This window comes from Trachinotus anak, unplaced genomic scaffold, assembly GCF_046630095.1.
Source record: "Trachinotus anak isolate AG129_WGS33_773 ecotype Australia unplaced genomic scaffold, CSIRO_AGI_Tana_v1 ptg000012l, whole genome shotgun sequence".
Taxonomy (NCBI): domain Eukaryota; kingdom Metazoa; phylum Chordata; class Actinopteri; order Carangiformes; family Carangidae; genus Trachinotus; species Trachinotus anak.
The window spans coordinates 2,813,222-2,830,302 of record NW_027273863.1 but is presented as its reverse complement, the minus strand read 5'-3'; the positions used below and the strand labels follow the sequence as shown (position 1 = coordinate 2,830,302).

The 17,081-nt window shown below is 40.3% G+C and overlaps 1 protein-coding gene and 1 long non-coding RNA gene across 2 annotated transcripts in view; one reads left to right on the top strand and one right to left on the bottom strand.

The window, feature by feature from the left end:
• The first annotated feature begins 5,928 nt into the window (after nucleotides 1–5,928).
• Nucleotides 5,929–17,081, top strand: part of LOC139628542 (uncharacterized) — a 39,776-nt gene continuing 28,623 nt past the window's right edge. The window contains exon 1 of the long non-coding RNA XR_011692806.1: nucleotides 5,929–7,087. This is a non-coding gene — a long non-coding RNA (uncharacterized lncRNA). The remainder of the gene's footprint in view (nucleotides 7,088–17,081) is intronic.
• Nucleotides 11,587–15,693, bottom strand: LOC139629298 (uncharacterized). The gene is made up of 4 exons (XM_071491839.1): nucleotides 15,528–15,693; nucleotides 14,850–14,977; nucleotides 12,738–13,169; nucleotides 11,587–12,403 (listed from the first exon to the last, which is right to left on the bottom strand). Exons 1-4 carry the CDS (start codon nucleotides 15,691–15,693, stop codon nucleotides 12,272–12,274), a joined length of 858 nt encoding a protein of 285 aa, XP_071347940.1. The 3' UTR covers nucleotides 11,587–12,271.

The following is a 17,081-nucleotide window of genomic DNA, read 5'->3' as shown; positions in this document are numbered from 1 at the left end:
ATGTAGTTTTCTGTTCCAGCTGCTGGAGGAGAGCATGGTCACTTTTGTGAAGAACGAGCTGAAGAAGATCCAGAAGCTTCTGAGTCCAGATTACCCAGAATGTTTAGACAGCCAGAGGGAGGATGAGGAGGTGTTGGGCGGTGAAGATGAAGAGCAGAGGAGGAGCAGCAGAGAGGCATTTGAGAAGATCACAGTGAACTTCCTGAGGAGGATAAAGCAGGAGGAGCTGGCTGACTGTCTGCAGAGCAGTGAGAGGATTTCTCTAAAGATTCAATATGATGGAGAAAGATGACATTTACTAACATCTCAACACACGAGGGAAATATGTTCATGTATGTATTCTTTATGGGAATTAAAATTTTAGAATTTCTTAATGAATCTTATTTCTTTTATATTAATTCAGGAAATCCTGCAGTTTGTCAACGTAAACTTAAATCTGAACTGAAGGAGAAGTTCCAGTGTGTGTTTGAGGGGATCTCTAAAGCAGGAAACCCAACCCTTCTGAATCAGATCTACACAGAGCTCTACATCACAGACGGAGGGGCTGGAGAGGTCAATGATGAACATGAGGTCAGACAGCTTCCAGGAAACCACACAGACCAGAAACAAGACTAGAAGACATCTTCAAAGCCTCACCTGGAAGAGATGGACCAATCAGAACAGTGATGACAAAGGGAGTGGCTGGCATTGGGAAAACAGTCTTAACACAGAAGTTCACTCTGGACTGGGCTGAAGACAAAGCCAACCAGGACATACAGTTCACATTTCCCTTCACTTTCAGAGAGCTGAATGTGCTGAAAGAGAAAAAGTTCAGCTTGGTGGAACTTGTTCATCACTTCTTCACTCAAACTGAAGAAGGTCAAGTATGATGGAGGAGCTGAGACAGATCCACACTGGAGTCCAGAGACCAGGAAGATGATTGAGTCTCTGGGTTAGGGTTAGGCTAACCCTTTCAAGCACAATGCTGCCTCTGTATACAAATTGTGTCACAACCAGTCCCATTGTTTTTCTTAGTTCACAGGGACTATTGGTTTTCGACAGTACTGTTATTTATTCATGAGGTGCTGTATGAATTATTGTTATTGTTAATTATTATTATAATATTGTTGCTGCTAACCAGTTAGCCCTGGCTCGTCCTGCAGCCCTCTTGGAGAGCTGATACATATACTGCTGTGTGTGATTATTGTTCTTATTTTGTAGTGTTAAATTAATGTTACATTTAATTTGCCCAGCCAGTTTCATATCAGCATCCCCTGCATATAACTGATGCGCGTGCATGCAGACACTCCACCAGCTGATCATCATTTAAACTGCTTGCTGTGTGTATGTGCTGCACTGTGATTAAACAGAGTGGAGGAGCAGCGTTAATTAATAACCTCATTAATAAACATGTGGAAATGCACAGTAGGTTCTTCCCAAATAGTGTTGTCTACAGTGACCAGCAGAGGTCCCAGTATACCAACTGTTCACCCTTTCATCAAATTTGTTAATATTCTCCTATGATCAAACTCATGTTCATTTTTTATAGCTGTTGTTTTTGTTGTTGGTTGCAGCAGACGCTACAACTTTGACTCAAAAATTCGTCAGTGCTCAGCCATACGTTAGTCCTATAGTGGACAAATCATTCTGTCAAATTGATATTGATATTTTATTGATCACAATCATATTTGCAGTAGACAGCTTTTAGCCTATTTATTGAGTGCAAAATAACCATAATTACGTATAATGAAGCAATTTTAGCAAGCAATCGATTCCCATGTCAAAGTAGCAGTTTATGTTGTTTCTATTATCCATAACCAGAGCCCTTGAAAGAGAGAGTCGCGTCAGTGGAGGACCAAAATACTTAATCATCATGTGATGCATGGAGACCTCACATAGTTCCTGGAAGTTCTAGACTTTTTAAGCGGTTTTTCCTCATTAATAGACAACAAATACATTGATTTACAATATTTATACAGCACACTGACATGTGTATGTAGTTACATCACTATATTCTTTTAAAAAGAAAAATCAGCTCCTATCTTAGGACATACAGTCTCTGTCTGAGGATAACAGCTAGCATCAGCTACCTTGTTGATATGTTTAGGCTAACCTCACCTTGGTTAAAAAGCGTGTTCCTGTTGGAAAACAGAATGTTTCAAAGTTCAGATCAGATTTAATTTTCTAATATTCCTTTCAGTAATCCCATGGTAACTGAGGGTTAATTGATCTTAATGACTAATGTCATCTTAATGACTTTTAGATACAATAGCAGGAGATTGACAGGTGAATATCAATGATTGTCACATATTCATTTCATAAATCTCCAGTAAACTCAGAAACATGAGTAGTATGTGAAGTGGTTTGTGCCTGTCTTCTGTCTTACATAAAGTCTGCACCATGGTTTATTGTGCTGCATGTGGATGCTACATTCAGTCAGAACAATGAGGATTTAGCTCAGGTCAGCAGGAGCTACCTTACATCACTAAAGAGACTAACAACAAAAAATATGTCAGGTCATTAAACACTGCATTTGCACTTTTTCCACAAGGAAAGAACATATCATTGGCTTCATGTTTGGTTTATTCAAAACAAAGAACAGGGAACTGAGACAGAGTGAGAGTGCTGTCTGACTGCAGAAAATGTTCAGGCTCCACTGAATCCCCCTCTGGTTCATGTGCTGAGAGAGGGAGAAAAAGACAGAGAAAGGGTTCGACAAACTCTACATCTCAGTCATCCAGGTCATGGTTACTGCTCCTCCATCTGCAACTACATTTGTGCCCTCACTGCTCCTGACCTGTAACATCACTGCTCCTCACCCTGTAGCACCCCTGACATACAGGATGCAGAATCCAGCAGTATGAGTCCTTATAATATACAGTTGTGTGAAAAAGTGTTTGCCCCCTTCCTGATTTCTTATTTTTTTGCATGTTTGTCACACTTAAATGTTTCAGATCATCAAGCAAATTTAAATATTAGACAAAGATAACACAAGTAAACACAAAATGCAGTTTTTAAATGAGGGTTTTTATTATTAAGGGGAAAAAAAAAATCCAAACCTACATGGCCCTGTGTGAAAAAGTGATTGTGCCCCCCCCCCCCTTAAAACATAAATTAACTCTGGTTTATCACATCTTTGGAAAGCTGAGTTCAATTTCTCTAGCCACACCCCGGCCTGATTACTGCCACACCTGTTCTCAATCAAGAAATCACTTAAATAGGACCTGCCTCACAAAGTGAAGTAGACCAAAAGATCCTCAAAAGCTATACAACATGCTGCGATCCAAAGAAATGCAGGAACAAATGCGAAACAAAGTAATTGAGATCTATCAGTCTGGAAAAGGTTACAAAGCCATTTGTAAAGCTTTGGGACTCCAGCGAACCACAGTGAGAGCCATTATCCACAAATGCCGAAAACATGGAACAGTGGTGAACCTTCCCAGGAGTGGCCGGCCAACCAAAATTACCCCAAGAGCGCAGCGACGACTCATCCAAGAGGTCACAAAAGACCCCAGAACAACATCCAAAGAACTGCAGGCCTCACTTGTTTCAATTAAGGTCAGTGTTCATGACTCCATCATAAGAAAGAGACTGGGCAAAAATGGCCTGCATGGCAGAGTACCAAGACGAAAACTACTGCTGAGCAAAAAGAACATAAAGGCTCGTCTCAGTTTTGCCAGAAAACATCTTGATGATCCCCAAGACTTTTGGGAAAATACTCTGTGGACTGATGAGACAAAAGTTGAACTTTTTGGAAGGTGTATGTCCCATTACATCTGGCGTAAAAGTAACACGGCATTTCAGAAAAGGAACATCATACCAACAGTAAAATATGGTGGTGGTAGTGTGATGGTCTGGGGCTGTTTTGCTGCTTCAGGACCTGGAAGACATGCTGTGGTAAATGGAACCATGAATTCTGCTGTCTACCAAAAAATCCTGAAGGAGAATGTCTGGCCATCTGTTCGTGACCTCAAGCTGAAGCGCACTTGGGTTCTGCAGCAGGACAATGATCCAAAACACACCAGCAAGTCCATCTCTGAATGGCTTAAGAAAAACAAAATGAAGACTTTGGAGTGGCCTAGTCAAAGTCCTGACCTGAATCCGATTGAGATGCTGTGGCATGACCTTAAAAAGGCGGTTCATGCTCAAAAACCCTCCAATGTGGCTGAATTACAACAATTCTGCAAAGATGAGTGGGCCAAAATTCCTCCACAGTGCTGTAAAAGACTCATTGCCAGTTATCGCAAACGCTTGATTGCAGTTGTTGCTGCTAAGGGTGGCCCAACCAGTTATTAGGTTTAGGGGGCAATCACTTTTTCACACAGGGCCATGTAGGTTTGGATTTTTTTTCCCCCTTAATAATAGAAACTTTCATTTAAAAACTGCATTTTGTGTTTACTTGTGTTATCTTTGTCTAATATTTAAATTTGTTTGTGTGACAAACGTGCAAAAAAAAAATCAGGAAGGGGGCACTTTTTCACACAATTGTACATGCTGTATTCAGTATGATTACTCAATAGAATCAATTAATACACTGTTTTAAGTCTGATTCCTTATATAATGTGGCAGTATAGTAGGCATTTACTATGATTCCTTATTGCTGGCTTATTTGAAACATACCATGTTTTGTTTTCAATCTCACCATGATCCACTCAGCACTCCTGAGCTGCTGCATCACTGCTCTTCCACCACGCAGCACCTAGTGCTCCTACAGTAGGTTACTAATGTACACCAACAACACAGTAAATAGAGTCATAGAATACATGTTTACTATGAAGATTACTTTCATAATGTTAGTATAATACCTTTCAGTGTGAATCCCCATTTATTTCTGAGAATTGACCTATTTTAACTTTTCAGTCTCAACTATGCAGTTTTGTGATGTATCACAAAAAGCTGCTTCTTTATTATTGTGTAACAGTAGCTTGATCTCCAAAATGGATATTCACACAGGCTCTACTGATATATTTAACTAACCCCCCTGTTACTCTAATTCCACAGCGTTGGATGAAATGACATTACGAGAACAGATTTTAAAATTAATAGGCTGCTCCTGGCTAATGTTGTGTGTTGCTGATCTTATCCATATCCAGTATCTCAGTCTAATCTGTTATCTGTTAACGTCCCTAAATCTTCTAATTTAGTGGGGATTCCACTAAACTGCTTTAATGCACATGTTAACTTGATTCGGCTGTACCAATAATATACAATCACATTCTTTACAAGTCTTACCTTTCAAACATATGTCCCAAACAGCATATTCTGTTGCTACTCCACTGTGCTGCTACTATTAGCTGCTAACTTCCTGGAACTATTGAGACGCTCCATGATCCACCATTGCAGCAAAAACATGGTCCATTGGAGTGAACGGAGGTGACGCGACTCTCTCTTTCAAGGGCTCTGCCCATGACGTTCATTGCTATTATTGTAACCATGACAACAAAGATCAGCTAATGTTGAGGAAGTACTTGATTGAACCCAAATCACTTCCACTTCCCAAACCAAATCACTTGATGTTTTCCTCCAAGTCATTTATTACAAGTGTTAGAAGCAACAACTTCAGGGTGAACCAAGGCCAAAACTATAATCAGAAGAAATTCTCTCCCAGAAAGTGCTAACTAACCCGAGGTGAAAACAAAGGAAACTAAAGACACCAACTAAACCTGGCTCCCTAAGGTAAAGCAAAACAGGAGGAAACAGGTCAAAAATAAATGGCAGTTCACCCCTGCAGCTTCGGTGCTATTTACAATTATGTGAATTCATCTATTTACATCCCCCAAAACAAAACCCACATCTATTTCATACTGACAGCGACACTGGGCCTGATCAAAAGTCACAGTTGACCAAATTAACAGACAGAACTAACACTCACTCAGACTGGGGGCCGGGACAGAACCGAGCTGCTGCTGTCAGCTCTGTCACTGGAGCACAGGACAAACCATGGAGTTTGAAATGCTGGATATTGTGAAGCAGCCGATCAGCAGCCACCACTTCCCCGGCCAGGCCCATGCATCCAGCCAATCAGGAGGGACCTAGAGGTGGAACACACGAAGCTCCTCTCAGACAAAGAGAACTCACCTTCACACAAAAAAAAACAGTCACACCACAGTCATACAAGAGAGGAAACTGGACATTAATCAATAATAATAATAATAATAATAACCAGGGCCCTAACACCATCTTTTCCTAAACCTGACCAACCATTGACCGTTAATACAGTAACCATGGCGACGAAGGGTAGGGACAGCTGCTGTAGGAGCACTATTTCAGGAGACACTCTTATAGGTGGTATCAGAGGGTTGTTGTTGTTCAGGTTGGAGGACTGGTTGAAAAAATTGTTGTGAACAGTTGAATAATTGTTTTTGAGTGAATGTTTTGAACATGAAACAGCTGTTTTCAGTCTGTCTCTCGCTGCCCAGACAAATCTGACACCAGATCAGATGAAGACACAAAGTGGCTCCTTAATGAAAACTGTACAGCAGCTGTAGCTTCACTAGTCTTCCTCTCTGAGCCTCTTCCTCTTTGCTCTACAGTTTCTCTGACTTCCTCTGGACTTTGACCTGAAGTCAAATCAAAATGTGGCGACAGGTTCCTGCTGCTGTGTGATGGCTGATGAATAAACAGAACATCAGGACTGATGTTTCTGCAAAACTGTTCAGTGACATGTGAACATCATCTGTCAGATTTATTCATCAAACACGTCACAGACTGCGACACTGTGGAGCAAAGTGACACACATGAAGCTCATTTTAGAGAGGTGTGTGTGTGTGTGTGTGCGTGTGTGTGTGTGTGTTTGTGTGTGTGAGGCTCAGACGTTGTCCTGTGAGCAGAGGAAGTCTAGTGAAGCTACAGCTCCTGTATAGTTTTCATGAAGGAGCCTCTTTGTGTCTTCATCTTATTTCCTGTGACATTAGTTTGTGCAGCTTGTTGAACAGAGAGAAGAACTGGTTTTTGTTTCTGTCCCAGTCTCTCAAGCTGCTGGAAGACTTGTCAAAGGTTTTGAGGTCCTGGGTTTTAATCCTCAGGTGACTCAATGAAGTTTGAAGTCCAACATTCAAAGTGAAAACTGAAAATCTGTCACAGCCTCAAAGTGGTGAGACATTTAGAGGTGGTGTGTTTGATCCTGATCACGTCAGAAAGTCCAGCGCCCGGAGTAAAGACTGAGCAGCTTTTAGAGATGATGTCTCCAGTGTCTCTGAGCAAATGTCTCATGGTTTTAGAGACTCTTCAGGTGTTTTACACTCAGGTTTGATCCTCAGGTGACTCAGTGAAGTTTGAAGTCCAACACCCAAAGTGAAAACTCAAAGGCTCTGAGGGAAACTTGTCAAACTGTCTTTGAGTGAGTAAGAAACATCCTGACTCACCTGAAGAGTCTGATCACATGTGGCTTTCTTGCTTTGAACCATAGACTTTTGTGGCCCAGATAGTTCAACACAATGCAGAAGCCACAACTCAAATGCAAACACTACAATACAAATGCAAAAGGTCACAATGTGAATGCAAAAAGCCACAATTCAAATGCAAGAACCACAACGTGAATACAACACCCACAATTCAAATGCAAATTAAGCCACAACAGAAGTTAAGCCACATTGAAAGTGAGCAGCCTGTCTATAGTATTACTATAACAATAAATATGAAAATAAAAATATATTAAAAAACACTGATTGTTTGTGACAGTCACATAGCAACATTAATCAGTTATCTAGCAATAATGTTTCACTTACTTCTCAAAATCTCTCAGAAACTTTTCTTGTCAAAATAGACCATCTTTCCAATAAAATCCTAATCGCAGAGTGGATAGGGTGCATTGTATTTTCTGTTAGCGAGTCACCGGATCAACTCCTGAATTTATTGCTGCATTTCATTCCCCATCTCTTGGTCCTGGCAATCTGGAACAATAACAGATTTGGGCATGTTATGTCTGTATTTGACAAGACAGTGCAGACAGGAAAACGCGAGAGATGGGGAAAGATATGCAACAAAAAAAAAAATCGGAAGACCGGGAGTTGATCGTGTGACTCGCTCCTCAGAAAAGAGCTGTGTCTTAGCCACTCAGCAATCAGGACATTTCTAGTTGCTTAAGCTATTAAGACTATAAACGTTTCTGAAGCAGTTTCAGAAGTGACACGTGAGTACTAGATAACTAATTAATGTCACTACATGGCTGTTACAAATGAGCAATGATTTTCAATGTATTTTTGTTTCTATATTTATGTCCTTTCCTCATACTTTTTTTTTCATATCTATTGTTATAGTAATAGTATAGATGAGCTGCTGGTCACTTCCATTGTGGCTTAATTTCTGTTGTGGCTAAATTTGCATTTGTATTGTGGCTTTTGTATCCATGTTGCGGTTTTTTGCATTGGCATTGTAGGATTTACATTTGTGCTGTGGCTTCTGCGTTGTGTTGACCTTTGTGGGCTACTGTAATAGACTCTTTATATACAGTCATTTTTTGGAACACATAGAAAATCTGTCACTTTATACAAGAAGAGCAAAATATCTTTGTATATTATACTTTGTTTCTCTGTATTATTATTATTATTATTATTATTATTATTATTATTATTATTATTATTATTATTATTATTATTATTATCTTTTTTATTCTTTTTTAATGTGATCTTTTTTCAGGGTGTAGGGGTTTGTGGGGTCTGGGGCGGTACATTTACTGTACATGCTCATGTATGTAGATGTTTATTATTGGGCCTCAATATAATTTGACTCTGGACTTCTTTAATGTATATTAGCAAATGATACCTGACCTGATTTCAGGTAAACACTCAGAGAAACTAAATCCTGCAAGGTTGGATGGTGGGTCCAGGTGGGCGGGACTTGGGGCAGTGACTGCTTTGTTGTGACATCACAAAGTTCCAGAAGTCCTGACGGCTCGTTTTAAGACTTAGTTTCTGAATAAAAGCTGTGTGCATTTCTCTGTGGACTGAGGCTTTGATACTTTCACAGTATTAATATAGACCTAGACCTGTTTTATAATAAAAAAAAAAAAAACATGGACATCTACCTTTAGACTACCACACCTTTAAAGTGAGCAAACTGAAGTCACATAAAGACTGTAAAAAGATTAACCAGTGGTTTCTGTGAGAGTTTTTAGAGGTCAGGCAGCTACTGCTGTGTCACATCATCTTAGGGGAAAACATGAACCAAATATTTCAGATTGCATTGGTCATTTCATACTGGAATTATATTATAAAGTTTAGTTGTACATAGGTGTTTTATATAGAGTTCAAGCCTACAGGTTAAATGTGGAAAGAAGCTTGTTTTTTTGCCATATCACTGGGCGAAAGGCCTCACTTAGTGTTGAGTTATATTTTACACTGGAATTAAAATTCCTTTATTATTGTAAATGCTCATATTTACTCAGAACGTTGGCACAAATTTGAACTTTACATTTCATTTTGAATGTTTGAATGAAAAATGCTGCTAAAAGCTCTGAGAGGGAAACAACTGCCAAGGCAGTTTATTGATACCAGTGGTGTGTGGTGACTTTTACATGGTCATCACACGTCAGATAACTGCAAAAATATGAGCCAGACTAAAACAAACCTTTTAATGACAGCAGCAAATCAAGCCTCTCTGAAACTCAGGTCCTGTTCTGTCTCATGATGCTGTGTTGTCTGTCTTTCCTGTGCTGAAAGTCTCTCTCCTCCATCTTGCTGCTCTGTCTGGACCACCTTTCTCCTTCCTGTCTGAACAAGTTTTAGGATTATTCCTCTGAACTGACACTAAACTGATCAAGTCTGCAATATAGAGGAAAAATATCTCAAAATGTCTTCTATGTTAATCTTCAGCATATTTACTATTAACTGACAATGACACAGTGACAATGTAGGATCCTATATTTTCCCGCCTCAGTGTTGTTAATCTTCCTGGCTCATCGTCTGGACTGTAGTTGAAGCTTAGAGATGCGGGAACTTCAGTCTTGAGGAGTCGTTGCTTTTATTTACTGACAAACAGCCTAAAGTGAACAAACATTACACTGCTATGTTCACAGCTACGCTGCTAACTGCTAACTAACCAGCTAACTCTCAGCTTCAGACACTGCATGTGGAACAAGCAGGGTTAATGATCCTGTAAAGCAAATTCACAGATTTGTTTATGAAATCAATATATATGTTGGAGAACTATTCCTGAAAACGTGTGAAACATGTGAAACTTGTGTGGTACTGAATTGTGCAGTTATATGTTAAACTGCGTTTTTTCGGGCGGGGCCTAAACGGGGTACTGGTGACGCACTTGGACCCCACTTAGCATACCCCGCCCCTAAAGCTGTAACGGCATAAAGGTATGAAATGTACCAGCATCAGTGGTTCTCCTGCTCAGTGTTATTGCTGGTTAGCTGAGCCTTCCCTCCCAAAATGTGTCTTTCCTAGAGGCTGCAATACCAAAGGTGTGGTGTTATTAGTAATTAGAGAATAATGTATGAATAGATAATTAGCTATTCACTCATGACATTTCCCTTCTTTTCATGACCAGAGGGATAGTTCCACTTCATCCTCTCATGAAATAGCGGGTAAACGCGCTATCAAAAGCCGATACACTTCTTTTCCACCGCCAGTCGAGTTTGTCTTTCTGTTCGGACTCAGGACACACAACTGCAGGGAGCGATGTCACCTCTGCACTTAGAACACACACACACACACACACACACACACACACACACACACACACACACACAGTGGAGGGAGAGTGAGCTGCTAGCCGCCCTGCAAACTGGTGAAAGTCTGTCAAAGTGTCGGAGCCTCCGTATGAGATGTTTCGGTCTGTGATTGTGTTTTTAAAGCTTTCAGAGCTGCAGCTCACTCTGTCATCCCCACCATCAGTGTTTCTGGTGTAATGGCACCGTGCCGAACAGGTGACAGGTGTGTGTCTGTGTCCTCTGAGACGTTACAGCAGGAAAAGAGGTGAAAATTAGCAGGTTCACCCGGGTTTTGTGTTTACATCAATGCTGATCGGAGCCGATCGGAGCAGGAGCCAATAGATACCCGTGTCTACTGCAAATTCATTTACCCCGGCTGTATATGCCGATTAAACCCTTCATCATTTCCGACAAAAAATTAACGGTCTTAGCTGTTTTTTTGACCAGTGGAAAATGGGCTAAGTTAGCTCCGTGTGAAGCTTAGAAGCTATTTCTCTTACCGATGCCAGCATCGAAATAGAGAAGGTCCAGGGCGAGCAACTTGTAATGTGAAAATATATACACAACGTGTGTGTGTGTGTGTGTGTGTGTGTGTGTGTGTGTGTGTGTGTGTGTGTGTGTGTACAATCGATGCAACTGTTGGACGCTGTCATGTTTCCTTTCAGCATAAATTTGTTAGACCGTTAAGAGATGCGGAATATTCGACTCATCTAATGATTCATTTTTCAATTAATCTAACAATTAATTTATTAATTTGCGATTATTTCCCCATTACTAGATGAATAAAACAACATTCCCATAATAAATATAAAAAAGTCAATATTTATTAAAATGTCTTTTAAAGAAACACTGCACTAGAGAGTATTTTTTCTCAAAAAAATCTCTCCAAAATCAAACAAGAGCTTTTTCAACTAATTCAAATAAAATTAATTTATTCGTAGTGCAAATACAATCTGAAGCCAGATATATCAATCCAACAACAAAATAAATGAAAAATTCGAATCATTGTCTGGAGGAATAAAAAATAAAACCATCTAAGTAAACAGAGCAAGTTCAAAAAGAGTAACATGTATTTTCTTTTAACTGTAACAGGTAAACTAGTGCATTGAATCTGAATCAAGCCCTTACACAAAATCTCTATCCCCCTCTCCCTCTTTCTCTCTCCTCACACCTTCCCCTCATCTTACAGTAACAAAGATCTCTCCAAAATAAAATAAAAGCAAGAGCTTTTTTAATCAGTTCAAGTAAAAAGCATTTAGTAGTAGGGCAAATGTACTCTAAAGCCAGATATGTGAATCCAACAACAAAATAAATGAAAAATTCAAGTCACTTTCAGGAGGAATACAAAAATAAAATCATCTTATACTAAACGGAGCAAGTGCATCTTACAGTAAAAAAAAAAACAAACAAAAAAAAAAAACTGTAATTTGAGCTACTGGTAACTTTTTACAAAATAACATAAACTAGTGCAAAGTAATACACTCCCAATATCTCTCCCACTCTTCTTTTCTCTCTCCCTTCTCCTTCCCTCGCCCTCTCTCTTAAGCTGTGTGTCTCCAATCACTTTGTGTGTGTTGACGAGACAGTTAGGCATTACAATGGAGGAATTTGAACATGTCTACATGACCTGCATCAGGCTTGCTCTTTTTTTGTGACAATGTTTCCAGCAGCTGAAAGTAGGCGTTCAGATGGGGTGGATGTTGCAGGCACAGACAGGTATGCTTTGGCCAGAACAGCCAGGGCGGGGTACCTTGTCATGTTTGCCTTTCACCATTGAAGGGGGCTTTTGTCCCTTGCAATACAGTTTTCACTAAAATACAGAAGTACCTCATTCCTCACGATTTCATTGTCACCACTTTCTTCATTCTGGCCAAGGTCTTCCTCATTGTTGTGCTCCTCTGACTCTGAGCCCAGCAATGTGTCCAGCACAGACCTTAAGCTCTTCATTGGCAGGGCCCTGGCTGAGTCATCCTGCTCCACACTTGCCTGTTGTTGAAGTTGTCTCTACTCCCTTTTTTTTTGACTTGAAGTGCATGAGTCTGAATTCTGATTTGCACTTTTAGAATATCATCTGATGACAGGAACTTGTTTAATTTGCGAAATCGGGGGTCCAGGGCAGCAGCAGTGATGCACACATTTCTCTGAATGTGGTTTCACCCTCACCCCTTGAAGCTATCTCCCTATCTGCAGCTGTCTCGAACAAGTTTGCAGGTGCAGACTCAAAGGATGTTCTCTGTGTGGACTCACGAAGGCCCTTCAGCAGGGATGGCAGAACAGAGACAGTGACATAAGCCTCTCCACTGGGGAAAACACTGGCTTGTTCAAAAGGCTTGAATACTTGCTCCAGTTCCTCCAATAGGGTACACCGGTCACCTTTCAGATCCAGGTAGTGCTTTTCTTGTTGTGTGACCTCTGGGTCTGAAAGGGTTACAGTCACAGGCCACTGCTGCTTCAAAAGGCATTTCACCATGTAAGAAGTACTGTTCCATATTACAGCCACATCCTGGATCAGTTTATACTCAGCTGTGTCCTATTGTTTTTGTTTCTGTTTGACTTTGCTGATAGCCAGCTCACTCTTCCTGAAATGTTCTACAAGGCATCTTGCAGTGCCAAGTACAGCGGCAGATACAGAAAAATATTCATGGGGTGGCAAGAGGAAGGCAGGAGATTTTGAGGTGGGGCACCCTATGGCAGAAGTATATGTGCTGATATAATCACAGTTAATCACAGTAGTCACAGTAATATCGATCAGTATTCACTTGGAAAGACCCCAAATTAAGATACTTCAACTCAGTAACTTTAGGCTACATTGTTGTGGCACATGAGTTAAGCCCGGTAATACAAACTCAGGTGAGACAGTTGATATTAGGAATAAATGACCATACACTGATCTCACTTTAAAGAGCACACTTCACTCAGGACTTAAAACAATACAGCTCCACAAAGAAATAAAAACATGTATGCATACATATCAGTTGTTCATTTTAGCAGTTTTTTAAGGCTCACCAGTGAGCAGAACAAGAAGTTGGTATGCCTAAAAGAGCTGAATGCGGCGAATTACCATGTTGTTCAGCAAAATGCCTCAAAAACATATTTAAAACGCTTTAGTGCGTTTTGACTCGATGCTGAGTATAGCCAAACATGATAACCTCTTCTCTGTCATGGTAGACAGCATTGTAAATAGGTCTTTATGAGCCTGAGAGTTGTAAAAAATGTATTCCCACGATGCACTGCTCACAGGTAAAACTACTGCTATTTTACACAACCTAATTGTAAAAACCTAACTCATAAAAAACACTGGGTATGGGTCCAAAAATTGAGCGAACTCCATCAGAGTAGTAGGACTCTCCTTTTCCTTCTTCTTTCTATCTTTGAATCATAAGACTTGGCCAATAAAAGAACAGCTTCCTCTTTCAAAAAAGTAGGACTTGATTGATTTAGTACCTGGACACCAAGTTACAATTTGTGTTAGAAAACCGTCCTCCTATTTCTCAATCATGTTATCCATAACTGGATAGTACACGTTGACACAAAAAGTGTGTTTGCTACGTGGAACTACATGCTGTCCCAAGGTGGAAGGGATGACACTTTCCTGAAGTGCCCTTGTTGTCTGTCTTGACCTCTTTGGGTTTTGCTGAGCTGTATCAATGTTACTTCTTTGACATAAATCAAGTGTTTCATTCCACACTTCATCAAAAGAGGCTTGACTATGATACCGTACTAATGTCTCTTTAAGTGCTTCAATTAGTTTAACAGCCTTAGCATAGCCCACTGTTTTAGACTGGAGCATGTCTGACAAAAATTTGGTGTCATTCAAGACGTTTCGAAACAGTACAAGGCATCCAACAAAATTCCGATCAATCTGAGCCAATATCTCTCTTGCTTTAACAGCTCTTTGTGGATGGTTCTCAGATGCAATCTCTTCAAGCACCCATACTATTGCAGGCAACCTATCCATAATCAAAGTCAAAGTCAGCTTTATTGTCAATTATGCTACGCATATAGGACATACAGCACAATTGAAATTACGGTCCCCTCGGACCCACGGTGCAATTAAAAATTTTGAAATATAACAATATAAAATATCTTCCTAGTGGCCTTTTTCCAATTACGACAGCCCTCAGGTGAGGTGAAAACAGTCTTGGGAGCCTCAGGGAGAGAAAAGTGTCTACAGGTAAAAGAATAAGCCGCATAGTGGCACTGCGAGTACTCCATTGATTGATTGATGTGCTTTGTACCAGTCAGTCTGGAAGCTTCTCCTGGCTCCTCCCTGGAGAGTCTTGGGGAAACACCCCCCTTGTGGCTGAGCTGGCCCCTCACACCTGGACTTGGATATGTCTACAAGACAGAGGGGAGGAAAGATTTAAATTGAAATAGAGCTGAAGTAAATATACAACAACTACTATGAACACAATTTGGAGCTGTCATTGATTAGTTATGTTTAACCCTCAGGTTGTGTTAATGCACACAGTATAACACTTTGGCCTGGGAGTGTATTTTTGGCTCATTTCTTAATTTTGTAAGGTCAACCTCAGTGGCTATAATAGGTCTCGAATACACTATACACGAAATACTCAAACTGTCACCCCCTACTCCTCACACTAACAAATTTAGTAAAATTAGAATGAATATAAATTTTTATTTGACTGAGGCTAAGCAATGTCTCTTAAATGCACTGTTTTGCAAAATGGCTTTTTGTTGTGATTTGTGCTTTTTATTCAAATATGTTACATAGTATGCAGTAATAATTTACATACCATGTGGCCCAGCTCAACTGGAGATAACATGATGGTTCAGACACTGTAATTTCCCTTTCACTGTCTGAGCTTTGCACGTTCTCTGGTCCCTTGCGCTCTCCCTCTCGCACCTCATCTGTGTCCCTGATCACCTTTGCCCTCCATGTTCTCATTGACACTTTTCTGTTGGTCTTTTTCATCTTTTTCCACCTTGTCATGTCCCTGGTCTTCTCTGCCTTCTACCTTGTCACTCCCCAGTTGCTCAGCCTCTGTTTCTCTCACATTAGACTTTGGTGATATGTCACCCTTCCTCTTCATTTCTGTAAGATTCACAGTAACTTCACTATGATTTCCTTTAATATTAACAGTAATCTATACTAATAATGTTCAACTTAACACTGAATGCTGTGTGAATAAATTTGTGTTGTTTTCCCACTTAGGGTCTCTTTCAACCACCAGTCTGCAGCATGTGATTCACACATTTGAAATCCAAGCAAATTTCTGAAACAAGATTCAGATTCATTAGTTATTGTCAATTGAGGCTTTTTTTGGTTTAATCAGTTGGTTGAGCCTTCATCAGGTTTTACATCCTGCACAATGACTGATAATATAACATTTGAGCATACATGACAAACTTTTAATCAATACTAGCCTTTCTACGTTACACAGACCTAACGTCAGACATACTGAAGCTAATGTTACATGTTCGTAAGGAAAGCATTGCCGGTAACGTTGTTCAGTCCAATTTGTATCGTCTCAAAATCAGCATTTTAGCTCCAGTAGCCCTGCACTTTTCTTATTATTTTCATTTCTTCATGGACAATCAATTCGTTATACCTCTGTCCTTGCGTTCCATCTGCAGTGCGTAGAGTCATAACTTTTCTTTGAATTCAAAGCTGCCAACTGGGGTGGCAGCTGGGGTGGCAGCCCCGGTAGATCCACCCATGGACAAGTGTCTTGTTTATCTTGGGACCCATCTTTAGGGCATGGTTGACTACTAACTGAAGTGTAAGGCCAGCACACCTATGTGAAGCAACTCCATGCTTCTCTTGTAGGATCCTGAGAGCTGCCACAACACTGGCAGCATTATCACGTACAACACCCAGCACATCATCTCAGGGACAGAAACCAAACTTCTCTGCTACCTTTTCCGCCCAGGAAGCAATATTTTCTGCTGTGTTGCACTCTTCAAGTGGCATTGTAGTCAGACCGTATGAAGTCAGCTCCCAACTGTCAGTAATAAAGTGTCAGGTGGCTCCTAAGAATGCCTCAGTGGCAAGTCTTGTTCATGCAAACGTAGTGAGTGTGATTTTTGATTTGACATTTTTGAGTTCAGTTTTCACTTTCTCCATAGTAGCCACATATTTCTTCTCTGTCAATTCCATAAAGTGGTGCCTGGAGGAAGTGTACACCCTGGATGAAACGTGCGATCATGTCACAGAAGCCTTGACCCTCCACAATAGCAAGGGGTCTCATGTCTTTGATGATCATTTGTAGGATGCTCTCAGAAAGCTCAGCAGCCATCTGGGGTGTGCATGGATTTGGGTTCCTTTTGTGGAATAAATCATCCACACTGCTTTGCTTAATCATGAAAAGGAGACAAACATAAAACACGTGAATAATTAGGATTATACAGCCTATTTTTCGGGTACCTAATCAGAACACATTGGACCTCAAATTCAAAAGCATTGCTGTGTTAGATTATT

Excerpts from the sequence above, each read along its gene's own strand:
- LOC139629298 (XM_071491839.1), bottom strand. The coding sequence starts at position 15,693 with ATGAAGAGGAAGGGTGACATATCACCAAAGTCTAATGTGAGAGAAACA. Across the intron at positions 14,978-15,527 it reads TGAGAACATGGAGGGCAAAG|ACATATCCAAGTCCAGGTGT; the intron begins GTGATCAGGGAC and ends TCTGTCTTGTAG. Across the intron at positions 13,170-14,849 it reads CACATCAATCAATCAATGGA|GACACAGCTGAGTATAAACT; the intron begins GTACTCGCAGTG and ends CAAAAACAATAG.